Source organism: Mesoplodon bidens (assembly GCF_964165515.1).
Source record: "Mesoplodon bidens genome assembly, chromosome: 11".
Taxonomy (NCBI): Eukaryota; Metazoa; Chordata; class Mammalia; order Artiodactyla; family Ziphiidae; genus Mesoplodon; species Mesoplodon bidens.
This window is the reverse complement of record NC_138167.1, coordinates 26,624,326-26,647,654: the sequence shown is the minus strand read 5'-3', so window position 1 is coordinate 26,647,654 and position 23,329 is coordinate 26,624,326. Positions and strand designations below refer to the sequence as shown.

The 23,329-nt window shown below is 38.2% G+C and overlaps 2 protein-coding genes across 2 annotated transcripts in view; one reads left to right on the top strand and one right to left on the bottom strand.

The window, feature by feature from the left end:
• PKP2 (plakophilin 2) overlaps positions 1–23,329 on the top strand; it is an 87,184-nt gene that overhangs the window by 42,624 nt on the left and 21,231 nt on the right. Inside the window, exon 6 of the mRNA XM_081248847.1 lies at positions 5,665–5,842. Coding sequence (XP_081104973.1) covers positions 5,665–5,842 — 178 coding nt within the window. The remainder of the gene's footprint in view (positions 1–5,664; positions 5,843–23,329) is intronic.
• On the bottom strand, positions 21,647–22,483 carry LOC308624914 (very-long-chain (3R)-3-hydroxyacyl-CoA dehydratase 1-like; the record flags this gene model as incomplete). The annotated part of the gene is given in 4 exon segments (XM_081248731.1): positions 21,647–21,832; positions 21,834–22,002; positions 22,004–22,141; positions 22,143–22,483. Coding segments are annotated over 4 exon segments (744 nt in total). The 3' UTR covers positions 21,647–21,736.

Genomic DNA, 23,329 nt, shown 5'->3' with positions numbered 1-23,329 from the left:
TTATCTGGGTGTTTTGCTATATCATAGTGGCTCTGACCTACTTACTGTTTTGGGGGTAAAGAGTGACTCATTTTTACACTTCTTTAGGAAGGGGCTTTGTCTTTGAGATCTTGGATCAGAGAGCTCTCCCTTGCTCCTTTTTGGCCCTTCCTCTCTCTCCTCTTGCCACTGCCTTGATTCAAACCATCTTCATCTCTCTGGTCTACTCTTACAGTAACCTTGTGCCTGGCCTCTATGATTCAGTATTGCACATGCCCAGTCTGTCCACCACTCTGCTTCTAGTGATTTCTTTCTAAAATAAAAATATTGTCCCTTTATTTTCTCCATTACCTATGTTGAAGTCTGTACCCTGTAGCATCTCACACAAAGATTTTATGATGTGAGCCTGGTGACCATTGGCAGCAGTGTCTCTTTTCATACCCTTGTAGCCCAGGCTCTGAAATCCTAAAGAATTTGCTGCTCTGTCCCATGTCTCATCTGTCTCTATACCTTTGCTTCTGCTGTTGTCTTGGAGTGGAATCCTTTTTCATACCTAGACCACCTGGTAAACCTTCTCATTCTTCAATAGCTACTCAAGTATCACTTCTCTCTCTGAAGCATTTTCAAATACCATCCTTCTGTTTCTGTACTTTACTCTCAGGCAGAGTTTTGAAGGAAGGGGCTTCTCTGAACTACCTTTGTGTCCTTTCATATTAAGTTGCCACTTATTTTGTGCCAGTATGTAATTGCAGTAACAACTGTGTTACTCATATAAGTTTCTCAACAGCTGTGGATGCCTCACCAAATATAAAAAAAGAGTTTTATGGCCTGGGAATATCTAGATTACACACAAATGAGAGAATCAGCTGTGTTTTCAGATAAGACCCTGACTTTTCTGGCCAGGATATAAAAAAATAAACCTTCTGCTTCTATATATGCATGAGAAGTTCAGCACCAGAGCTTTGTTGGCTGGGAAAGAAAGTCAACTCACTTAACTTTTCTGGCATGTTCAGTACCAGCCTAGGAGGGAAGCTCTTCCCTCTTCTGAAGAAGAGACTTCAGGATCAAAGACTTTCCTCCCATGAGTGTGTTTCCCCTCCCTTACCAAGTGAGTGTGGTAGTGTATTTAGTTGAAATGAGAACAGCATATACTAGTCTCAAAAAGTTCGTCTTTGGTGCTTCCCTGGTGGCGCAGTGGTTGAGAGTCCGCCTGACGATGCAGGGGACACGGGTTCGTGCCCCGGTCCAGGAGGATCCCACATGCCATGGAGCGGCTGGGCCTGTGAGCCATGGCCGCTGAGCCCACGCGTCCGGAACCTGTGCTCTCCGCGGTGGGAGAGGCCACAACAGTGAGAGGCCCGCGTACAGCAAAAAAAAAAAAAAAAAAAAAAAAAAAATTCATTATGCACGTTCTTTAAATGTATAATTATTTTATTCTGCATTTGTAATGGTGCAATAAGGTACCTTGGGTTTATTTATAGTTTTGAATAAATGGCCTTTGCTATAATGTGATATTCCAGGTAAGACTTACAGAAGTTAGGTGAAAGGAGGAGTATATCCATGCAAGGGAAATTGCAAACACATATTCCTCCTGCTCTGTGATAACTTTGAAAAACAAGTTTAAAAAGAACCACTTCTCCTCCTCCTGCTCCTCCTTGAAGATTTAATCATAAAATTTACAAGTTTTGCTACTAAACATTATACAGATTTAGTTAAATAACTATATTTCCAGTCCTAAAGAGCAATATTAGTAAAACATGAGTTTCAATATCTATTAAATCCCTTTACTAGGCAGCTGCATTTTGTAGATATCAATTGGCAATAAGTTTCTGGATAATGCAGTTATCATTATCTTTCTTATAATTGCTAATTACTCAAAGTATATCCCTTACCAGAATCCAGTTCCCCTTCTTTTTGGCTAGAATGAGAGCTTAGTGATAGAAAATTATGGACAGAACAGCTACAACAAAGAGCTGTAATAATAGAAATTTAGGCACTATGATTAAATTGACCGGAAGTTAAAGGTGAAACAAATGAAAATCCAAACCCTAAATATAATACAGTATCAGGGAATATAGAATCTAATCATTGAAAGGGACATCTATTTAGGGTCATCTAAACCATTAATTTCCCAATGAGAGAAATTAGAATCATATTTAAAGTATAAATTCCTGGAATTCATCCTGGGAGTCAGGCTTAGTAAATTTGTGGTGTGGCCCAGGAATATGTGATTCCGATTTGTCACTGGGCTCATTTGGTGACTGCTAGTCTCTTCGAACACTCTAGTTTTAAGATTAAACCCCCTTGTCGATATTTTGATAAAGGATGAGCTCATTTTTTTTATTGGCTCCAGTGATAGTGCTGGATCTTATAAGCAGATCTTTCTGTTTTCTTCAAAGCTGTCTTAGAAGTTTATACTTTCACTGAGCCAAAATCTCCTTCCTCAGAATTTCTGCTCATTGGTCTGGTTTTGTCTTCTGTAGCCACAGAAAATGATATGTAGTTGTTGAATTTGCATTTCTTTAGTTACTAGAGAGCCTGCCTTCCTACGTATATTAGACTCTTTTAGCTTGGGGTTAATTTTTCTACTAGTAACTGAATTTTTAATGATTTATAAGAACCCTGTATATTAATGGTATTTAACCCTTTGTCCCATATTGGCATGAACATTTTCCCAATTTGTAATTGGTCCTTTATTGATTTTGTATGTATGTGTGTGAGGGTGTGTGTATAAGTACAATCCCAAATCTCTAGTGAACATTTAAGCTCTTCCTTAGCTTTGTACCATACAGAAATTTGGCAAGCATGACATTTCTGTACAATATCCTACATTAAAAATTCAAAAATTATACTAAAACTCCCCAAACCTTATACTTCTGTAGAAATAATACAGTGTGACAAGCTACAAAGGACATTGACTGTTTGGAGGAAAATTCCACTCCCTTTGTTCAAACTAATCCTCTCTGGTTTTTATCATTATGCTTCACATTTTTAAGCCTCTGACAGGCAGACACTGTTAATTTGTTTGCTTATTTAGAACAGGAAGCTTGTTTTTTTCTTTTCTTTTTAGCTTTCTTTTGTAGCTTAGTAACCAAAACTCAACCTCAGACCTGCCTTTCAATTGTTTTCAACCACCTTAGGAGTTTTGGGAGTTTTATTCTGTCTGTCCCCCTCCAGGGCCTCTTAAGATGAGGTGTGACCCATGAAGTCATTGTGTTGCAAAACCTGTGGCAGAGGGACACTGCTCATGACTAACCCCAAATGCCAGTTTGATCAGGAAAAGACCTTCTCATCAGCCAGAATTCTAGTCCTCACGAAGCACTAGACCCAGCATTGCTCTGTCTAATGGCAGCTAGATGTAAGCTATGGTGGAAATTTGGTTATTTAAAAAATTAGTTACTTGTACACAAAGTAAACTGTTTAAGCCCCAAAAGACTACATTAGGCCTAGAGTGTTCTAACTGATGGGCCAAATACAAGTATGGTTGATTAACTACTAAGCTTTAACCATACAGACTATTATTTCAGTCATTAATATCAGGGGAGGTGATATCGCCATGTAATTCTGGCAAGACCACCACGTTTGCTTTCTTCATAACGTGGACTGTCCTGTATATCCGTGCTTCCTCTGTCCTTCCTGCAGATGAAGCAGTAAATTTAAGAGGTAAGAATTAACTGACTGGGCGGTGGGGGCATAAGTAGGAAGAAAAGGAAGATCCCTTCTCTTTCTGTCCCCTCTCTGTTTCTCCTTTCCTGGATGATAGCGAGTTAGAGTAACTTACTGAAGAATGAGTGATGGCAAAGCCACTTGACACCTGCTGGGAGTCGGTGGAATAGCAAGCAATAGGGGTATAGTCCTTCCACTGAATCAGAGGTATTCGAGCACCAAATTTGTGAGGAAAACAAATCCTAAGTGTATATGCCACTTTGAATTCTCTCTCAGTACCCAGCTTCAGTTCCTGTCTCACAAATGCCCTGGGAAATACAGTATCCTGTTATCTTAATTTCTTCCTGAGTTGGCTTAGATGGCCTTTCTTTTTAATTGGGGGTGGAGGGGATTCAAGAGGAATAGGAAAGTTAAGTGAGTAAATGTGGTACCAGTCTTAGACCAATGCTTAGGCCATGCAAGTTGGCAGGTAGATAAAATGCTCTTGTCTCTCCTTCTCTGCCAAACTGTAATATAAGAAGTAGATGAGGGCTTCCCTGGTGGCGCAGTGGTTGAGAGTCCGCCTGACGATGCAGGGGACGCGGGTTCATGCCCCGGTTTGGGAGGATCCCACATGCCACGGAGCGGCTGGGCCCGTGGGCCATGGCTGCTGAGCCTGTGTGTCCGGAGCCTGTGCTCCGCAACGGGAGAGGCCACAACAGTGAGAGGGCCCGCGTACCGCAAATAAATAAATAAAAATTTAAAAAAAAAAAAAAAAAAAAAAAAAAAGAAGTAGATGAGATAGAGCCAGCATAAATTCTGGGAGGACATAAAGTCTGCCATTGGGTAGGAGTTAATAAATATTACTTGGTGATGTTGAGCAGCCTGCTGTTGACAGGCATAGGCAAAAGCTTTCTAGAGGCTCTTCCTGCTATTGTTGGAAGGCAGATGTCAGGTGGGAGTTGCAGGCAGTGGGGAGCAGTAGGCAGGCAGAGATGTCCTTAGATATGTATGTATCTAAGGGAGAAAACTGCGACTTTTAAAATGCTGAACTCTTAATTACAACAGGATCATTTCAAGCTTTCCTGTTGGTGAGCCCAGAATTTATTATACTAATGAGGTCAGCTTTGTGGTAGGGTCTTTTAAGAGAAACAGCACTAAGGATTTTTGGCATTCATTTATGTTCTTGATTAAACATGTATAGTTTTACACTGTAAGTTCTCTTTCTCCCTCTCTCTCTGTATGTATATGTGTGTATACATATTTTTTTTCTTTTTTAAACGTCTTTATTGGAGTATAATTGCTTTACAATGGTGTGTTAGTTTCTGCTTTACAACAAAGTGAATCGGTGATACATATACATATATCCCCATATCTCTTCCCTCTTGCGTCTCCCTCCCACCCTCCCCATCCCACCCCTCCAGGCGGTCACAAAGCACTGAGCTGATCTCCCTGTGCTATGCGGCTGCTTCCCACTAGCTATCTATTTTACATTTGGTAGTGTATATATGTCCATGCCACTCTCTTACTTTGTCCCAGCTTACCCTTCCCCCTCCCTGTGTCCTCAAGTCCATTCTCTAGGAGGTTTGTGTCTTTATTCCCGTTTTGCCCCTAGGTTCTTCATGGCCTTTTTTTTTTTTTTTTTTTTTAGATTCCACATATATGTGTTAGCATACGGTATTTGTTTTTCTCTTTCTGACTTACTTCACTCTGTATGACAGGCTCTAGGTCCATACACTTCACTACAAATAACTCAATTTCGTTTCTTTTTATGGCTGAGTAATATTCCATTGTCTCACCACTAGTATACATATATATATATATTTAAATTATTCTTATGGAACAGCTTCCATTGCCATCTAATGAGGTCTAAACAGGTTCTTTCCCTTGGGAAAAGGGCTGTCTCACCCTACCTTGTTTGTTTTTTTTTTTCCTTTTATAACTAGCCATAGCTCTAGGGGTGGCGGTCTTAACTGATCTTTTCAGCAGTCATTTTGACCCAACCCTGCACTGTTTTGATGGTACTCTTTGCTTTTCTAGGTTTGCTGTGGAATTTGTCCTCTAATGACAGACTTAAGAATGTCATGGTAACAGAAGCCTTGTTTATCCTGACTGAGAATATCATCATCCCCTTTTCGGGGTGGCCAGAAGGAGACTACCCCAAAGCCAATGGTTTGCTCGATTTTGATATATTCTACAATGCCACAGGATGCCTAAGGTAATACCACTCTACAACCGCCCTCAACCTTTTCTCTGTACACTTTAAATATTGCATCCAGATCTGTCTAACACTCTACCCAATTACCTGGAGATACGGTAAAAATTATAAAGATCACTCTAAATACTAGAAGCACAATGTAGAAAGGGTATTTTTTCCAGACATGTTTGATTTCAGAAGCTACCCACATTAGCTCATGAGAGAGAGCATGTCTTCCAATAAAGAAACTAGAAATCCAGTCCGAACACCTAGAAGTCCAGGCACACTGGCCTTTCCTGTCTCACAGGATTTAAGCCAGGCTCCATGCTGTATTTTTAGCTCACAAAAATATAATTTAATGACATGATTAAAAAAATAGTTTTGAACCTGCTGGGTTTTTTTGTTTTTTGTTTTTTGTTTTTTTTTGTGGTAACCTGCTGTTTTTAAATAGGCAACAAAGCCTAAAAGGATAGAATGTCTTGCCACAAGAATAGCTTACAAAAAACGTTAGTTTGATCAGCATTTCTAAATATTGGGATGAAAAAATGCTAGAAATGTTTTCTCCCCTGGGCTGTCAGATGCCAGCTAAACCGAGAGGAAATAGAAACACATGCAGGAGGAAGAAACGTTTTAGTCTCAACTTTTGTAGAAGCGTGCCTCTCAGGCTTTCTTATATATATTTGAAAATAATCATTGTCATTTATGTCCAAGGATGAAAAGAAACCAGACAGATATGTAATCAAAATTAGGCAGCACAGAAAAAGTTGGGTCATATTCTGCCTTTTGATCTTTTCTCTAGTTTCACAGTTCACTTTTTGAGGGAGTCTGTTTGGATGATAACAGAGGGATTATGGTAAGATGTTTATCTTATCTCCATAGTTAATCACACTATCAAATGCCAGTTTTCAGTTTTGCATATCAAATGCCAGTTTTTTATAAAGAATTATGTTAGCCACTGAGAGTTTTACAAAGATGAATAAGAAAATTCTTAACTAACCTTTAATCTAGCAGGGGATGCAGATGAGCAAATAAACCAGAATGCAATATGTTACAGCAGTGATTCTCAAAGCATGGCCCCTGGACTAGTAGCATGTATATTACCTGGAACTTATTAGAATTCTCAGATTTCACCCCAGACCTACTAAATCAGAAGCTTCAGGAACACGTGTCAGGAACAAGTGAAGTGCTGCAGGAATGCAGAACAAAGGACCATTCATGCCAGCTGAGTGGGATCAGAGGTGCCAAATGAGCTGGGCTTTGGTGGGCTATTTCAGTAGACAGAAATTCTCTAGGTAGTATCCCTTGAAATTTATTTGCTATACAGTCCACTAGAACTGCTTTTCTTTTTTTTTAACGTCTTTATTGGAGTTTAATTGCTTTACAATGTTGTTAGTTTCTGCTGTATAACAAAGTGAATCAGCCATATGCATACCTATATCCTCGTATCCCCTCCCTCTTGCATCTCCTTCCCACCCTCCTTATCCCACCCCTCTAGGTGGTCGCAAAGCACCGAGCTGATCTCCCTGTGCTATGCGGCTGCTTCCCACCAGCTATCTGTTTTACATTTGGTACTGTATATATATGTCAGTGTTACTCTCTCACTTCATCCCAGCTTACCCTTCCCCCTCCTCGTGTCCTCAAGTCTATTCTCTACAACTGTGTCTTTATTCCTGTCCTGCCCCTAGTTTCATCAGAACCATTTTTTTTTTTTAGATTCCATATATATGTGTTAGCATACGGTATTTACTTTTCTTTTTATGACTTACTTCACTCTGTATGACAGACTCTAGGTCCATCCACCTCACTACAAATAACTCAATTTCCTTTCTTTTTATGGCTGAGTAATAGTCCATTGTATATATGTGCCACATCTTCTTTATCCATTCATCTGTTGATGGACACGTAGGTTGCTTCCATGTCCTGGGTATTGTAAATAGTGCTACAGTGAACATTGTAGTACATGACTCTTTTGGAATGATGGTTTTCTCAGGGCATATGCCCAGTACTGAGATTGTGGGGTCATATGGTAGTTCTACTTTTAGTTTTTTAAGGAACCTCCATACTGTTCTCCATAGTGGCTGTATCAATTTACATTCCCACCAACAGTGCAAGAGGGTTCCCTTTTCTCCACACCCTCTCCAGTATTTACTGTTTGTAGATTTTTTGATCATGGCCATTCTGACCAGTGTGAGGTGATACCTCATTGTAGTTTTGATTTGTATTTCTCTAATGATTAGTGATGTTGAACACCTTTTCATGTGTTTGTTGGCAATCTGTTTATCTTCTTTGGAGAAATGTCTATTTAGGTCTTCTGCCCATTTTTGGATTGGGTTGTTTGTTTTTTTTATATTGAGCTGCAAAGCTGCTTGTATATTTTGGAGATTAATCCATTGTCAGTTGCTTTGTTTCCAAATATTTTCTCCCATTCTGAGAGTTGTCTCTTGGTCCTGTTTATGGTTTCCTTTGCTGTGCAAAAGCTTTGAAGTTTCATTAGGTCCCATTTGTTTAGTTTTGTTTTTATTTCCATTTCTCTAGGAGGTGGGTCAAAAAGGATCTTGCTGTGATTTATGTCACAGAGTGTTCTGCCTATGTTTTCCTCTAAGAGTTTGATAGTGTCTGGCCTTACATTTAGGTCTTTAATCCATTTTGAGTTTATTTTAGTGTATGGTGTTAAGAAGTGTTCTAATTTCATTCTTTCAATGTAGCTCTCCAGTTTTCCCAGCACCACTTATTGAAGAGGCTATCTTTTCTCCATTGTATATTCTTGCCTCCTTTATCAAAGATAAGGTGACCATATGTGTGTGGGTTTACATCTGGGCTTTCTATCCTGTTCCATTGATCTATATTTCTGTTTTTGTGCCAGTACCATACTGTCTTGATTACTGTAGGTTTGTAGTATAGTCTGAAGTCTGGGAGCCTGATTCCTCCAGCTCCTTTTTTCTTCTCAAGATTGCTTTAGCTATTCGAGGTCTTTTGTGTTTCCATACATATTCTGAAATCTTTATTTCTAGTTCTGTGAAAAATGCCATTGGTAGTTTGATAGGGATTGCAATGAATCTGTAGATTGCTTTGGGTAGTATAGTCATCTTTACAATGTTGTTTCTTCCAATCCAAGAACATGGTATATCTCTCCGTCTGTTTGTATCATCTTTAATGTCTTTTATCAGTGTCTTATAGTTTTCTGCATACAGGTCTTTAGTCTCCTTAGGTAGGTTTATTCCTAGGTATTTTGTTCTTTTTGTTGCAGTGGTAAATGGCAGTGTTTCCTTAATTTCCCTTTCAGATATTTCATTAGTGTATAGGAATGCAAGAGATTTCTGTGCATTAATTTTGTATCCTGCTACTCTACCAAATTCATTCATTAGCTCTAGTAGTTTTCTGGTAGCATCTTTAGGATTCTCTCTATATAGTATCATGTCATCTGCAAACAGTGACAGCTTTACTTCATCTTTTCCGATTTGGATTCCTTTTATTTCTGTTTCTTCTGATTGCTGTGGTTAAAACTTCCACAACTGTATTGAATAGTAGTGGTGAGAGCGGGCAACCTTGTCTTGTTCCTGATCCTAGAGGAAATGGTTTCAGTTTTCACCATTGAGGACGATGTTGGCTGTGGGTTTGTCATATATGGCCTTTAGTATGTTGAGGTAAATTCCCGCTAGGCCCTTTCTGAAGGGTTTTTATCATAAATAGATGTTGAATTTTGTTGAAAGCTTTTTCTGCATCTATTGAGATGATCATATGGTTTTTATTCCTCAATTTGTTAATACGGTGTATCACATTGATTGATTTGCATATACTGAGGAATCTTTGCATTCCTGGGATAAACCCCACTTGATCATGGTGTATGATCCTTTTAGTGTGCTGTTGTATTCTGTTTTCTAGTATTTTGGTGAGAATTTTTACATCTGTCTTCATCAGAGATATTGGCCTGTAGTTTTCTTTTTTTGTGACGTCTTTGTCTGTTTTTGGTATCAGGATGATGGTGGCCTCATAGAATGAGTTTGGGTGTGTTCCTCCCTCTTCTATATTTTGAAAGAGTTTAAGAAGGATACGTGTTAGCTCTTGTGTAGATGTTTGATAGAATTCGCCTGTGAAGCCATCTGGTCCTGGGCTTTTGTTTGTTGGCAGATTTTTAATCACAGTTTCAATTTCAGTGCTTATGATTGGTCTCTTTATATTTTCTATTTCTTCCTGGTTCAGTCTCAGAAGGTTGTGCTTTTCTAAGAATTTATCCATTTTTTCCAGGTTGTCCATTTTATTGGCTTACAGTAATTTCTCATGATCTTTTGTGATTCTGCAGTGTCAGTTGTTACTTCTCCTTTTTCATTTCTAATTCTGTTGATTTGAGTCGTCTCCCTTTTTTTCTTGATGAGTCTGGATAATGGTTTATCAATGTTTTTTATCTTCTCAAAGAACCAGCTTTTAGTTTTATTGGTCTTTGCTATTGTTTCCTTCATTTCTTTTTCATTTATTTCTGATCTGATCTTTATGATTTCTTTCCTTCTGCTAACTTTGGGGGTTTTTTGTTCTTCTTTCTCTAATTGCTTTAGGTGTAAGGTTAGGTTGTTTATTTGAGATGTTTCTTTTTTCTTGAGGTAGGATTGCATTGCTGTAAATTTCCCTCTTAGAACTGCTTTTGCTGCATCCCATAATTTTTGAGTCATCATGTTTTCATTGTCATTTGTTTCTAGGTATTTTTTGATTTCCTCTTTGATTTCTTCAGTGATCTCTTGGTTATTTAATACTATATTGTTTAGCCTCCATGTGTTTGTATTTTTTACAGTTTTTTTCCTGTAATTGTTATCTAGTCTCATAGCATTGTGGTTGAAAAAGATCCTTGATAACGATTTCAGTTTTCTTAAATTAACCAAGATTTGGTTTGTGACCCAAGATATGATCTATCCTGGAGAATGTTCCATGAGCACTTGAGAAGAAAGTGTATTCTGTTGTTTTTGGATGGAATGTCCTATAAATGTCAATTAAGTCCATCTTGTTTAATGTGTCATTTAAAGCATGTGTTTCCTCATTTATTTTCATTTTGGATGATTGGTCCATTGGTGAAAGTGGGGTGTTAAAGTCCTCTACTATTTTTGTGTTACTGTGGATTTCCCCTTTCATTGCTGTTAGCATTTGCCTTATGTACTGAGGTGCTCCTATGTTGGGTGCATAAATATTTACAATTTTTATATCTTCTTCTTGACTGATCCCTTGATCATTATGTAGTGGCCTTTTTCTCTTGTAATAGTCTTTAGTTTATAGTCTACTTTGTCTGATATGAGAATTGCTAGTCCAGCTTTCTTTTGATTTCCATTTGCATGGAATATCTTTTTCCATCCCCTCACTTTCAGTCTGTATGTGTCCCAAGTCTTAAGTGGATCTCTTGTAGACAACATATATATCAGTCTCGTTTTTGTATCCATTCAGCCAGTCTGTGTCTTTTGGTTGGAACATTTACTCTATTTACATTTAAGGTAATTATCAATATGTATGTTCCTATTCCCATTTTCTTAATTGTTTTGGGTTTGTTTTTGTAGGTGTTTTCCTTCTCTTGTGTTTCCTGCCTAGAGAAGTTCCTTTAGCATTTGTTGTAAAGCTGGTTTGGTGGTGCTGAATTCTCTTAGCTATTACTTGTCTGTAAAGCTTTGGACTTCTCTCTCAAATATGAATGAGATCCTTGTTGGGTAGTGGTTGTAGGTTTTTCCCTTTCATCACTTTAAATATGTCCTGCCACTCCCCTCTGGCTTGCAGAGTTTCTGCTGAAAGCAGCTGTTAACCTTATGGGGATTCCCTTGTATGTTATTTCTTGTTTTTCCCTTGTGCTTTTTTTTTTTTTTTTTTTTGCATTACGCGGGCCTCTCACTGTTGTGGCCTCACCCGTTGCGGAGCACAGGCTCCGGACGCGCAGGCTCAGCGTCCATGGCTCACGGGCCCAGCCGCTCCGCGGCATGTGGGATCTTCCTGGACCGGGGCATGAACCCATGTCCCCTGCATCAGCAGGCAGACTCTCAACCACTGCGCCACCAGGGAAGCCCTCCCTTGTGCTTTTAATATTTTTTCTTTGTATTTAATTTTTGATAGCTTGATTAATATGTGTCTCGGCGTGTTTCTCTTTGGGTTTATCCTGTATGGTGCTCTCTGTGCTTCCTGGACCTGACTGACTATTTCCTTTCCCATGTTAGGGAAGTTTTCGACTATAATCTCTTCAAATATTTTCTCATACCCTTTCTTTTTCTCTTCTTCTTCTGGGACCCCTATAATTTGAATGTTGGTACGGTTAATGTTGTCCCATTGGTCTCTGAGACTGTCCTCAATTCTTTTCATTCTTTTTTCTTTATTCTGCTCCCTGGCAATATTTCCACCATTTTATCTTCCAGCTCACTTATCTGTTCTTCTGCCTGAGTTATTCTGCTATTAATGCCTTCTAGAGTCTTTTTAATTCAGTAAGTGTGTTGTTCATCACTGTTTGTTTGCTCTTTAGTTCTTCTCGGTACTTGTTAAATGTTTTTTGTATTTTCTCCATTCTGTTTCTGAGATTTTGGTTCATCTTTGCTATCATTACTCTGAATTCTTTTCAGGTAGGTTGCCTATTTCGTCTTCAGTTTTTTGGTCTTGTAGGTTTTTACCTTACTCCTTCATCTGTAAGATTTTTTTTTTGTCATTTCTTTTCTTTTTTTTTTTTTTTTTTTTTTGATGGGTGGTGCTGTGTTCCTGTCTTACTGGTTGTTTGGCCTCAGCCATCCGGCACTGGAGTTTGCAGGCAGTTGGATAGAGCTGGGTCTTGGTGCTGAGATGAGGACCTCCAGGAGGTCTCACTGCGACTCATATTCCCTGCGGTCTGAGGTTCTCTGTTAGTCCAGCAGTTTGGACTCGGAGCTCCCACCACATGAGCTCAGGCCCAACCTCTGACCTGGAAAGCAAGATCCCTCAAGCTTCGTGGTGTGGTAAAAAAAAAAAAAGAAAAGAAAAGAAAAGAAAGAAAGAAAGAAAAAAAGGAGCAGTACAGTATCAAAAATAAAAAACAAAATAAAATTAGAAAGATCAAAAATATATTTGGTAAAATAAAACTATAATTAACAACCAATCACTGGGAGTTCCTCCTGTACCCTTAGGTGTCCATGGTCCCCCACCAGTGCCTATTAAGTGCCCTAGTTGTGTGGAGACACGTATTCCACGTCCTCCTAGTACTCCACCCACTTGGAGCCACTTTTTAATGTATTTTTGACTCATTAAAGCATTTTGATTCATTTAAAAACATTTTGCATCTTAAAATTTTTCTGTCACTCTCATTACCTTACCATGTGCGACAGAGTTCTTAGCATGGCAGACTCAGGACTCTTTCAATTGAAACTGGCAGATACACAATTCAAAGTTCCTTAAATCAAGTGGCTCATGTGGCTGAGATGTTGACGGTCACTTGTGGAAGTGAAAGAAGTGCACCAGGAACCATGGCCTCAAGGACTGGGACAGAAATTCAGCATCTCTAGGACTCAGTCTCCTATTTATAGGCATACCTCGGAGATATTATGGATTCGGTTCTAAACCACCGCACTAAAGTGAATATTGCAATGAAGCAAGTCACACGATTTTTTCAGTTTCCCAGTGCTTATTTAAATATGTTTACATTATGCTACAGTCTATTAAGTGTGCAATGGCATTATGTCTTAAAGAAATCAATATACATACCTTAATTTAAAAATACTTTATTACCAAAAAATGCTAACCATCATCTAACAGCACAGGGTTGCCACAAACCTTCAATTTTTTTAAAAAAAATGCAATGTCTGTGAAGCTCAATAAAGCAAAGCACAATAAAACGAGGTATGCCTGTATATCTCATCTCCACTTACTCGTCCTCTTTGAAGACTACTGGGCTCATTCTCTAAAAATGCAAACAAGCCTTCTCCATGTAGCAGATCCCTAAATCACAGGCAGCCCTTGCTTAGCCACCCAGCAGAAAAAGTGCACTTCTTTCTTTAAACGTCAATCTCCTGGAAGGTTTAACCCTGACCCTGCTTCTGAAAGGTGTGTATCGTTTGAGTCTCTGTTCCCCTAGATTGACCAGACCTGGATCAGATACTTGCTTCATGGCAACAATGGCAACAAGGTCTGTTAAAGTAGCAAGAGGGAGGGGAACACTTGCTGGACAAACAAAACAAAAATAGAAGACACCTTCCTCAATTACAGCATATGCAACCTTTCTCAGTCTATCCACAACCTTCTTTACAATCTTACTTCCCATTTTCCTGCAAACATACTCCAGAGTACAAGCAAGCTACAAAGTACTTGCTTTCCTTAGATATTATAGGTAATTTCATATAGTCAAGGCTTTATTCAATTTTACTGCCTGGTAAACATTTTCTATTGTCTGCCTACTGATTACTTAATCTCCTAATCATATAATAGCAAAGACAAAGTTCATCTTTTCTGTAAAACATTTTCCTGCCTCAGGCAAAAGCCATTACTTGTTTATAAGAATTCAAACAGGTCTTTTTACAGGTAAGTCACCTCTGTACAGACTTTGTATTACATTACTATTTTTATGGGAAGTTGTTTACATACCTTTTTTATTAGACTGTGAACTCTAAGAGCTAAGCCTATGCATTTTTCTAATCTCTAATTCCTAACACATAGCAAGGTTTCTGACATATAGTAAGCAAGTATAAAGTATTTGAGTGAAATGAGTAATGAATGAGTGAGCAAATGAAAATCCATTACGAATTAGGTGGATAATCATGTCTGGCAAGGTATCAAATTTGTGATGGAAAGTAATCAAACAGAAGTTGGAAACATTAGCTAAAGCCAGACTGAGGGGGCCTTATAAATCATGTTAAGGAGTTAATATTTTTCTTCTGTAAGCAAAGTTAGTAGTGTGGGGAGGATAGAAATATAAGTTCTGCATGAAGAAGAAAAATTATAATATCCACATGAAAGATGTATTGGGAAGGTGGAAATCTAAAAGTAAAGATGTTGGTTCCAGATATTTTCCTGTAGTCTCCTTTTATGAACAAGGAATAACAGACTTGCGTGGTTTGGATGAAGCAGTGCCCTTGTTGGCACACATTTTTCAGATATGTTATTGCCTGAATCCACTCCCATCATAATGACACCATTTTAAACAGTGTTTGCAAAGTCAGTCCAAACCATTGATTTGAACTACTTTCAGAAGCAGAATATTGCAAAATATTTGGGAAATTGAGTATCATAGTATTTGCTTACTAAAATATCTATTCTTATTTCATCTGTATATCTAATTTATAATAATAATAGCTAATATTTACGTTATAAAAACTGTTCAGAATGCTTTATGAGGATTTCCTCAGTTTATTCTCAGAGCAACCCTTGTAAAGTAGGCCTTCCCATTTTATAGATAAGGAAACTGGAGCTCAGAGAGGTTAAGAGACTTTCCCAACATCATACAGCTAGTAAGAGACAAAGCTGGAATTCTAATCCAGGAAGGCTGTCTCCAGGACCAAGCTCTTCATCAGTGTGCTGGATACGCTGATATTAGTCACATGTCTACAGACTGCTCTGCTGTGGATTCAGCCTCTGCCCTTCACAGTCTCGCAACCTCGCAGGGTCAGGTAGGCCAGTGTACAGTCACGTTCAGGTCTCATTATGGGCATTGTGTCCACATTTCAGCGTTGTCTTTTTTTAGGAGTTCTATGCAAGTGGAACTCTGCACTACATTTCCTATTAACAGAGAAGATAGAAAGCATAAGAACTGGGAGGTCTTTCCAAGAGAGGAGATGGCTTTGTAGACAACTTCGGGTAGATGTTGTCACAATGAGTATAAAAGTCAGTAAGGAGATGTGAGTTAGAAAGGGACCTGTAGGGAACCTGTAATCAAATAGTCTCAATTTTCACGACAATAGAGCTGTCTTCTGAATAGTTGCTTATTTCCGACTCCAAGTTACTCTAAAGAGATTTTAAGACAGGTGTTGACTAGCTCTAATAAGAGTGAATCTTAACTACATAAAAATAAATGTTAGCAAATATTGTAACTGCTACAAGTTCATTGGAGGTATGGCCTCCGCCACTGGGTGTAGAGCCAACAGTGAACTGGCAACATGAGTAGTATTTTGGGCATTGTGTTGACTTAGGTTAGTGTAGCTAAATACCTTCAATCTACTTTGAAGTAGAACTTCTGTATAGACCAGTGACTTTGTCCCTTTACTAACTTGACAGTAAGATCAGTTCTGAGAGGGACTTCCCTGGTCTTTAGAGAGCAGTGGTGCAGAGTGAATCTGCTCAGCAGGTAAAATCTTTGCTTCATTAATGAACTTGTGACAGTGACTCCAGTTCTGCCCACCTGGAGCTGCTACAGTGCGATTGCATTCAGACAGGAGAACATGCACAACTTATCCTTCGAAAACTGTCAGATACACCATATCTGTCAGGTATCAGGTCATTTTTCTACAGAATTAGCATCTGCCTGCTGCAGCATTTACCGTGGGCCTTGGTGCTTTCTTTAGGTAACTCCTTTGGAATTACATACTTTTCATGACTAAAGTTACTCACTGACAGGTGATACAAATTTTGCAATAGGGAAAACAATATTCATTGCAAGTTTCAGTTTTTTTCTTAAACACTATGCCAGCATAATGAATAATAAAATCCAAGTTAGGAGAGGAAAAATAAATTGATACACTCCAATTTGTTCTAGAGCCATCAAGAGCAGTTGTCAGGATCTCCTCATACTCCCACATTCAGTGACATCATGTTGGTAGCTTGAAATCAACCATGGTGGGAGTATTTACACTATAGAAATTGGCAAATGCTACAAATCAGAGCTCTCCCCACTCCACCACCCCAGAAAGCTGGTTGACATACACTGGCACTGAATTTCCATTAGTTGATTAACATCAAGATGTGGATAATTAGGGTAAAGGCATATTTCTCCTTACATATCTCTTCAAAGAAGAAATACTTCCTTTGTCTTCTTGGAAGGTAGTATGAAGCATCAGCATTATCCACCCTGCGTTTTTTTTTGAGTGGAGAAAACCTACTAAAATGCCCCATTCTTTTTTTCAAAATTATTTTTATTTACTTAGGACAAGAAGTATAACAGTTAAAATATTTAATAATTTATTTTGATTAGTAGGATACTTTTCCAAACATTTCAAACTGCAAAAGACTTATGTGACAACCATAGAATTGTAAATTACCAAAGAGCATTAGCTGCCTTCTTTGATTGTACACCCTTCCTACACATACTTACTGCGAGCCCCTGTTTGTCAATTTAGTATGGGTAACTCATTGGAAATTGCTGTGACATGGCTGTCAATTCTCTATGTTCCACCTCACTGATTGCTACACTTTTGGGACACCTTTGGATGTGACATAAATAAAACCAATGGTCATTATCAGGGTGTATGTTCAAAATTCCTACCAAAGATTTATCATTATTTCTCCATTCTTCCATTTGGTTCTATTTCTTTCCTTCTCTTACCTTCTTTCCTTCTTTCCTTTCTTACCTCAGTCTTCTTTGTTCTCTTAAAAGGGAAGAGGTGGAAACAATTTAGAGGTCAGAAATTAAAATGCCTCCAGGGGTCAGACAGGCACTTAAGTGGACAGGTGTGAGACTGTGGGCTGCTATCAGACTACAGAATGGAAAAAAATGCCTACCCCAGGAGCAGTGACATTCAAAGTTCTGGAAAACACTTAAGGCCAAACACAGACTCTTCTGAGAAAGCCTCTGTTAGCAGCCTCATTCTTCAGTTGAAGAAATTGAGTACTAGTGACCCTTCCACAATAATAGAAGCAGTTATCAGAAACTTGAGAAAAGCAACTAATCCAGCCTTCTTGGGATTTTACCACTTGGTCTGTCTTCCCTCTTGCTCTTATCCAATCCTTTCCAGTACTTGAGTGCCTGCTGTATCCAAAGCACTGTTTAAATTTCTGAAATTTCAAAGGGGAATGGGACCTATCTTTGCCCTGGAGGGCCTCCAGTTTTAGTGGGGGAAAGGCACCAGAAGAGATTATCACAGTCCATTTGATAAGAAGTGTAGAAGAGGTTTGTAAAGACTGTTAATGCAGGCATTGAGTTGCTTAACTGATGCTGCCTAGGGATTGGGAAAAAATGTTGACTGGAGAGTCACATTTAAGGAGCTGGTAAAGGAAGAGTAGCTGTTTGAATGTCCCTCTCAATCTTTAGCTCATCATGCTATCACTAGTTCATCTCTATCCTTTTTCAACATAGTCATTAAAAATATGAATTCACAAAACTCTGACAAGTTGTTTTCCTAAACTCCTATTATTTGTTAACCATTTGCTCATGAGAAAGCCTTAAAAACTTGCTGCCTTAATCTTATCGTCACAATCTGATTAACAACTGTTTCTCAGACTCACAGACTTAGAGAACCAATTTATGGTTATGGGAGAAAGGGTGGAGGGGAGGGATAAACTGGGAGTTTGGGATTGACACTGCTATATTTAAGGTAGATAACCAACAAGGACCTACTATATAACACAGGGAATTCTCCTCAATATTCTGTAATAACCTAAATGGAAAAAGAATTTGAAAAAGACTAGATACATGTATAACTGACTCACTTTGCTGTACACCTGAAACTAACACAACGTTGTTAATCAACTATACTCCAATATAAATTAAAAGTTAAAAAACACACAACTGTTTCTGATTGTAAAGGCCACCCCAGAATTTGCCATTTTGTTTAGGATAATAGGACAAAATGACAAAACATTACTATAAAACATGAAATATACTCCTTTTTCTTAATTATATTTTATGCCAGTTGAAGAGGAAAAGCAATTGGTAATGCATTTCCCCTGCAAGTGACTTAAACTTCACTCTTTCCTATATGTGTCATAGTGTAGTAAATGTATTTTAATGAATGTGTAATATAGTTATTTGTACTAAAATTTATGATGTCTTAAAAGAAACTTCCGTTGTCACTTATGATAAATCTAGCTAAGGTGGGGAGTGGTCAGAGGAAGCAAAGTGTACATTTAGAAAGAAAAGCTATAATTATCAGCCTTAATCTTGTTGAGCCTCTGGGTTAAGGGCAAGTTTTTTGGTAATGTCAATACCAACTACTTTCTGGAAAAATAATATCTCCATGTAAATTTTTGATATATTCAATTATATCTATCTACTCCTGCACAATAAAACATGTCATTGTGTTCCTGAATTTCATTTTTATGTATATCTGGATATCAAACTTCAGAACTTTGCTGAATCTGAATTTCCTTAATTATGCTTTTCATTCTGTTTACCTTTGCTCAGTTATCCCTTATTCTAAATACTCCTAACAGAAAAGGATTTATCTGGTCTATGTCTGTGCATAATCCTATTTAGTTATTTAAATAATTAAGAATTAGATAATTAAATGAGAGTCTAATTTCCCTTATTATCAAATAAGTATTTTCCTTTTTTGTAAGACTATAGATTTAAAAGCAGGCCAGAACTTTTTTTTTTTAACATCTTTATTGGAGTATAATTGCTTTCCAATGGTGTGTTAGTTTCTGCTTTATAACAAAGTGAATCACTTATACATATGTTCCCATATCTCTTCCCTCCTGCGTCTCCCTCCCTCCCACCCTCCCTATCCCAAACCACCGAGCTGATCTCCCTGTGCTATGTGGCTACTTCCCACTAGCTATCTATTTTACGTTTAGTAGTGTATATATTTTTTAAAACCATAATCTAAATGTGTGGTTATTTACTTCTAGAAAATAGTTTAACATAAACTAGAAGAATGTCAGCTGAGACAGTGTAAACAACACAGCCTGACAGAAGTATCCAGATAGTTCAGTCTGGAGAATGACTTACAGAAATAAAAAGTTGAATTATCAACTTCAGCCTCAGTTATTTGGTTAATTATTTAAACTCTTAACATTTGATGTATAAACATAACCAATATGAAGTCCATAAATAATGGAATTGGCAGTATTTCTAGTCATATTACTCTGTTGGTCATAATCACATTTTATACATTGAATATTTTAGATATACAAACAAACGTGGCTTAATGAGTTAAATTTAATGAGTTTATTTAATTTAATGAGTAATTTAACTAGTTAAATTATTGTGTAAGTTTCTCTTTAAGTAATTTTAAAAGGTATAAGTGATTTTTTAAAATAACTGTTTTATAAACTAAGCCTCAGGGGTTTTAGGTCATTATTTTTAAATCTCTCAACAATAATTAACTTGTTAAAGCAGACACAACAAACAAAGCAAATATGGCCATGATTACCTGGTCACCCCTCTCTGGTCTCCCTGAGTCCAATGTTTTAAAGAATATTTGTCTCATTAGAAATGTTAAGCAGCCCCCTTGCAAAGGTCCCCACTCTTCAGAGTAAATTTTCCACTATCTTATTCGTGTCCTTAGCAGGTGGGCCCAGATTAAAAGTTGTACTTCACAGAAATTATATGACATTTCAGTTTGCCAAAGAAATTCTTCATTCTTACCAACCAGTTCATAAATACCATTTGTCTACTTTGGGTCCAGCCCCCCTGGGATAATTGTTAAAAGAAAACACATGAATAGGGATAATATGGAGGAAGAAGAATCAGCGAAGGAAACAGAAGAATAATTTTTATTATATCAAGAAGACTGTATGTGCTTGTTTTTCTGCATCAGTTAGTTTATGAGATGAGTCTTGAACAGAAAACGAAATTCCCAAGAATGACTTTGTCAGAGATTTTTTTTTTTGACTGTATCAGTATGGGTTCATTGAATTGTTTATTCATGATTAGATTCAAGTCAAACTTTTTAGTAAGAAAAGTCGGGGTTGATGCTGTGTACTTCTGTTGGGTGGCATGGTATCCTTTTGGCCAATTATCCATGATGTCAAGCTTGATCACTTGGTCAAGGGTGATCTGGCAGTTCTCTCCACAAAGGTCCTGTCTCCCTCTGCAACAGATAATATCTGCAGCGCTAGGCTGAAACCAAGTGTGTATTTTTGTCAGAGATTTTTTTTTAAAGCATCCTGATGTTTAAAAATTCTGTGTGTATCTTAAATTGAAGGTAGTGTCTTATTAACTGTATCTTATGACACTCGAAGTCATTTTCCAAAAAAATTAATACTGTCATAGAACTACTATTAAATGTTTTAAAATTCTTCATCAAAAAAAAGTGAGTTGATATATTTGGATAAAGCCACTGATGACTTTGTTGCTATCCTGTGGTTAAAGTTTATGCCGTCATGGACCTTGAGGGTATTACACTAAGTGAAATAAGTCAGATGGAGAAAGACAAATACTGTATGATTTCACTCATATGTAGAAAATGACTTCACTCCTATAAAAAACAGTCAAAAAATCAAAATAAGTAAACAAACCAAACCTAACAAAAATAAACACATAGATACAAAGAACAGAGTAGTACTTACGAGAGGGGAAGGGGGCAGGGGAGGGTTAAATGGATAAAGGAGATCAACTGTATGGTGAAGGATGAAAACAATTCTTGGTGGTGAGCACGCTGTAGTGTATACAGAAGTAGAAATATCAGGCTGTACACATGAAACTTGTATAATATTATAAACCAATGTTACCGCAATAAAAAATAAATTTTAAAAAACAATGCCTATCTTGGAGGTACAGGCTGTCTGAGCACCATATTATTCTACTCTAGATCTTAAGCATCTTCATCTGTCCTAGTCTAGCATCCCAAACTTCTCCTTTAGGTGTTAAGAATGTCTACTCAAGTTCCAGTGGCTCCTGGGCATATTTTTTAAATTAGTTTGCTGTTATAATTCATTTAAAATGGAATTTGACATTCTACCTTGAACAGCCTGCTAAGTCAAGGGGAAATGACTCTTGCTGACCAACCAGATGATTTCTGGCTGAACTGACTCTTTTTTTTTTCCATGAAGCTGTTTATTCTTGTTATTAAAACTTGAACTCAGGTAATCCTGGTTATTCTGGAAAAAGCACCTTGTTGTAGGGATCATTTAATCATCTTTTTCGACAATCACCTCTCCGTGAAGCACCTTTCTTCTCTGACGTAACGTATGAAAGTAGAGTTGTGGAAACAATGTTGTGGAAACAATACAAGGCCATGGTTATAAGAAGAAAATAATAGTAGTCAAAAGAGACGTATTTATTGGGAAGTCTTATTGAGAACATTCCTGTTTTCTTCACATATGGTAAGGCAGCGTATATTGTAAGAAGTTCACCAGCAACTCCAACAGGATATAAGATGATAAAAAAATTATATTGGTTTTATACTGTGAGTAACGAGCCACACCATAAAGATTCTTGAACTCACTTGGACCCCAGCCACAAGCACAGAAGTAGGTACAATTCCAATTAAACAGTGGACTACTTCAAGCAAGGCAGATGTCTGGAAAAATTTGTGTCTTCTGAATACTTTTATATAAACCTTTGTGTGTTCCTTTTTCCATATAAAAACGTACCATGGCAATAGCTAGTACCGGCCGCCCCGCGGTCATGGCGATGTTGTAGAAGGTGAGCCAGGCGGTGGCCAGCGAGCCCCGGCGCCTCCTCTTGCCCGCGGCCTCCCTCTCCTCGCCGGCCTCCGAGGCGCCGCCGTTGGTGCCGTCCTTCTCGCTGGACGCCATGGTGGCCGCGCAGCCGGGGAACGTGGACGAGAGGGGCAGGGGAGCGGGAGGGGGCCCGGCCGAGCGCGCCGCTGAAGCGCCGCGGCCCGCTGCCGCCGCCTCCGTCAGGCGCCCCATGTGGCGTGCGCAGGGGGCTCAGAACTGACTCTTCAGAATACTTTTGGAAGACCTGAAAATGTAGGAAAGCAGAACTAAAGGATTTTTAAGGATAGATTTTCTCTACCTACACCTTCTAGTTTCTTGATGTGTAATAGATGCTAACACTTTATTAAGTTGATGTTCCTTGTCCTGGAAGGAACAAGACGTGTAGGCTGTACAGCTTTGTTCTATTCCCAGTGTTGCTTCCTTTTGCAGAATGAACAGCTGACTTTGGCTGATGTTTGCGGATACCTGCAGGATCTGATGTTGACTCAGAATAACAGACAAACCCTTCTTTTGACATAGAGTTTTTGTTCCTCTGCCAGTTCAAATGAGGCTCCCCTTTTGTTCTGTGCAACCACAAACTGCCTCTGCTGCTTTCTCTAGGTTAATCACAGACAAGGCCCAACTGTTTGGTATGTATCAGCTGAGAGTTAAACAAAAACCCAGACCTAAATCTCAAATAACCAGAGGAAGAAGGATGCCTCCTTATCAGCCAGTGTCTTATCAAGTACCCATTGGGTCTTTGAATGGACTTGGACCAAGCACTTAATTGACTGGTACCACTTGGGATATAATTTATAACACATGGTATTAGGAAGCCTATAATTATTGATGAAAATGAAGATACAGCCACAATTTTTTAAAAGCCACTGTGGTGATCACTATCTCAGTATGCTGGTTAGACCTTTAAGACAGGTCACATTAATACACATGTAAATTGTATGTTAGTAGGAAACCACCTATTATCATTAGAAATAGCCCCATTTTTTAATAAAAATCTCTGTATCTTAGAATTACTTGGTGAAATGTCTTGAAAAGATT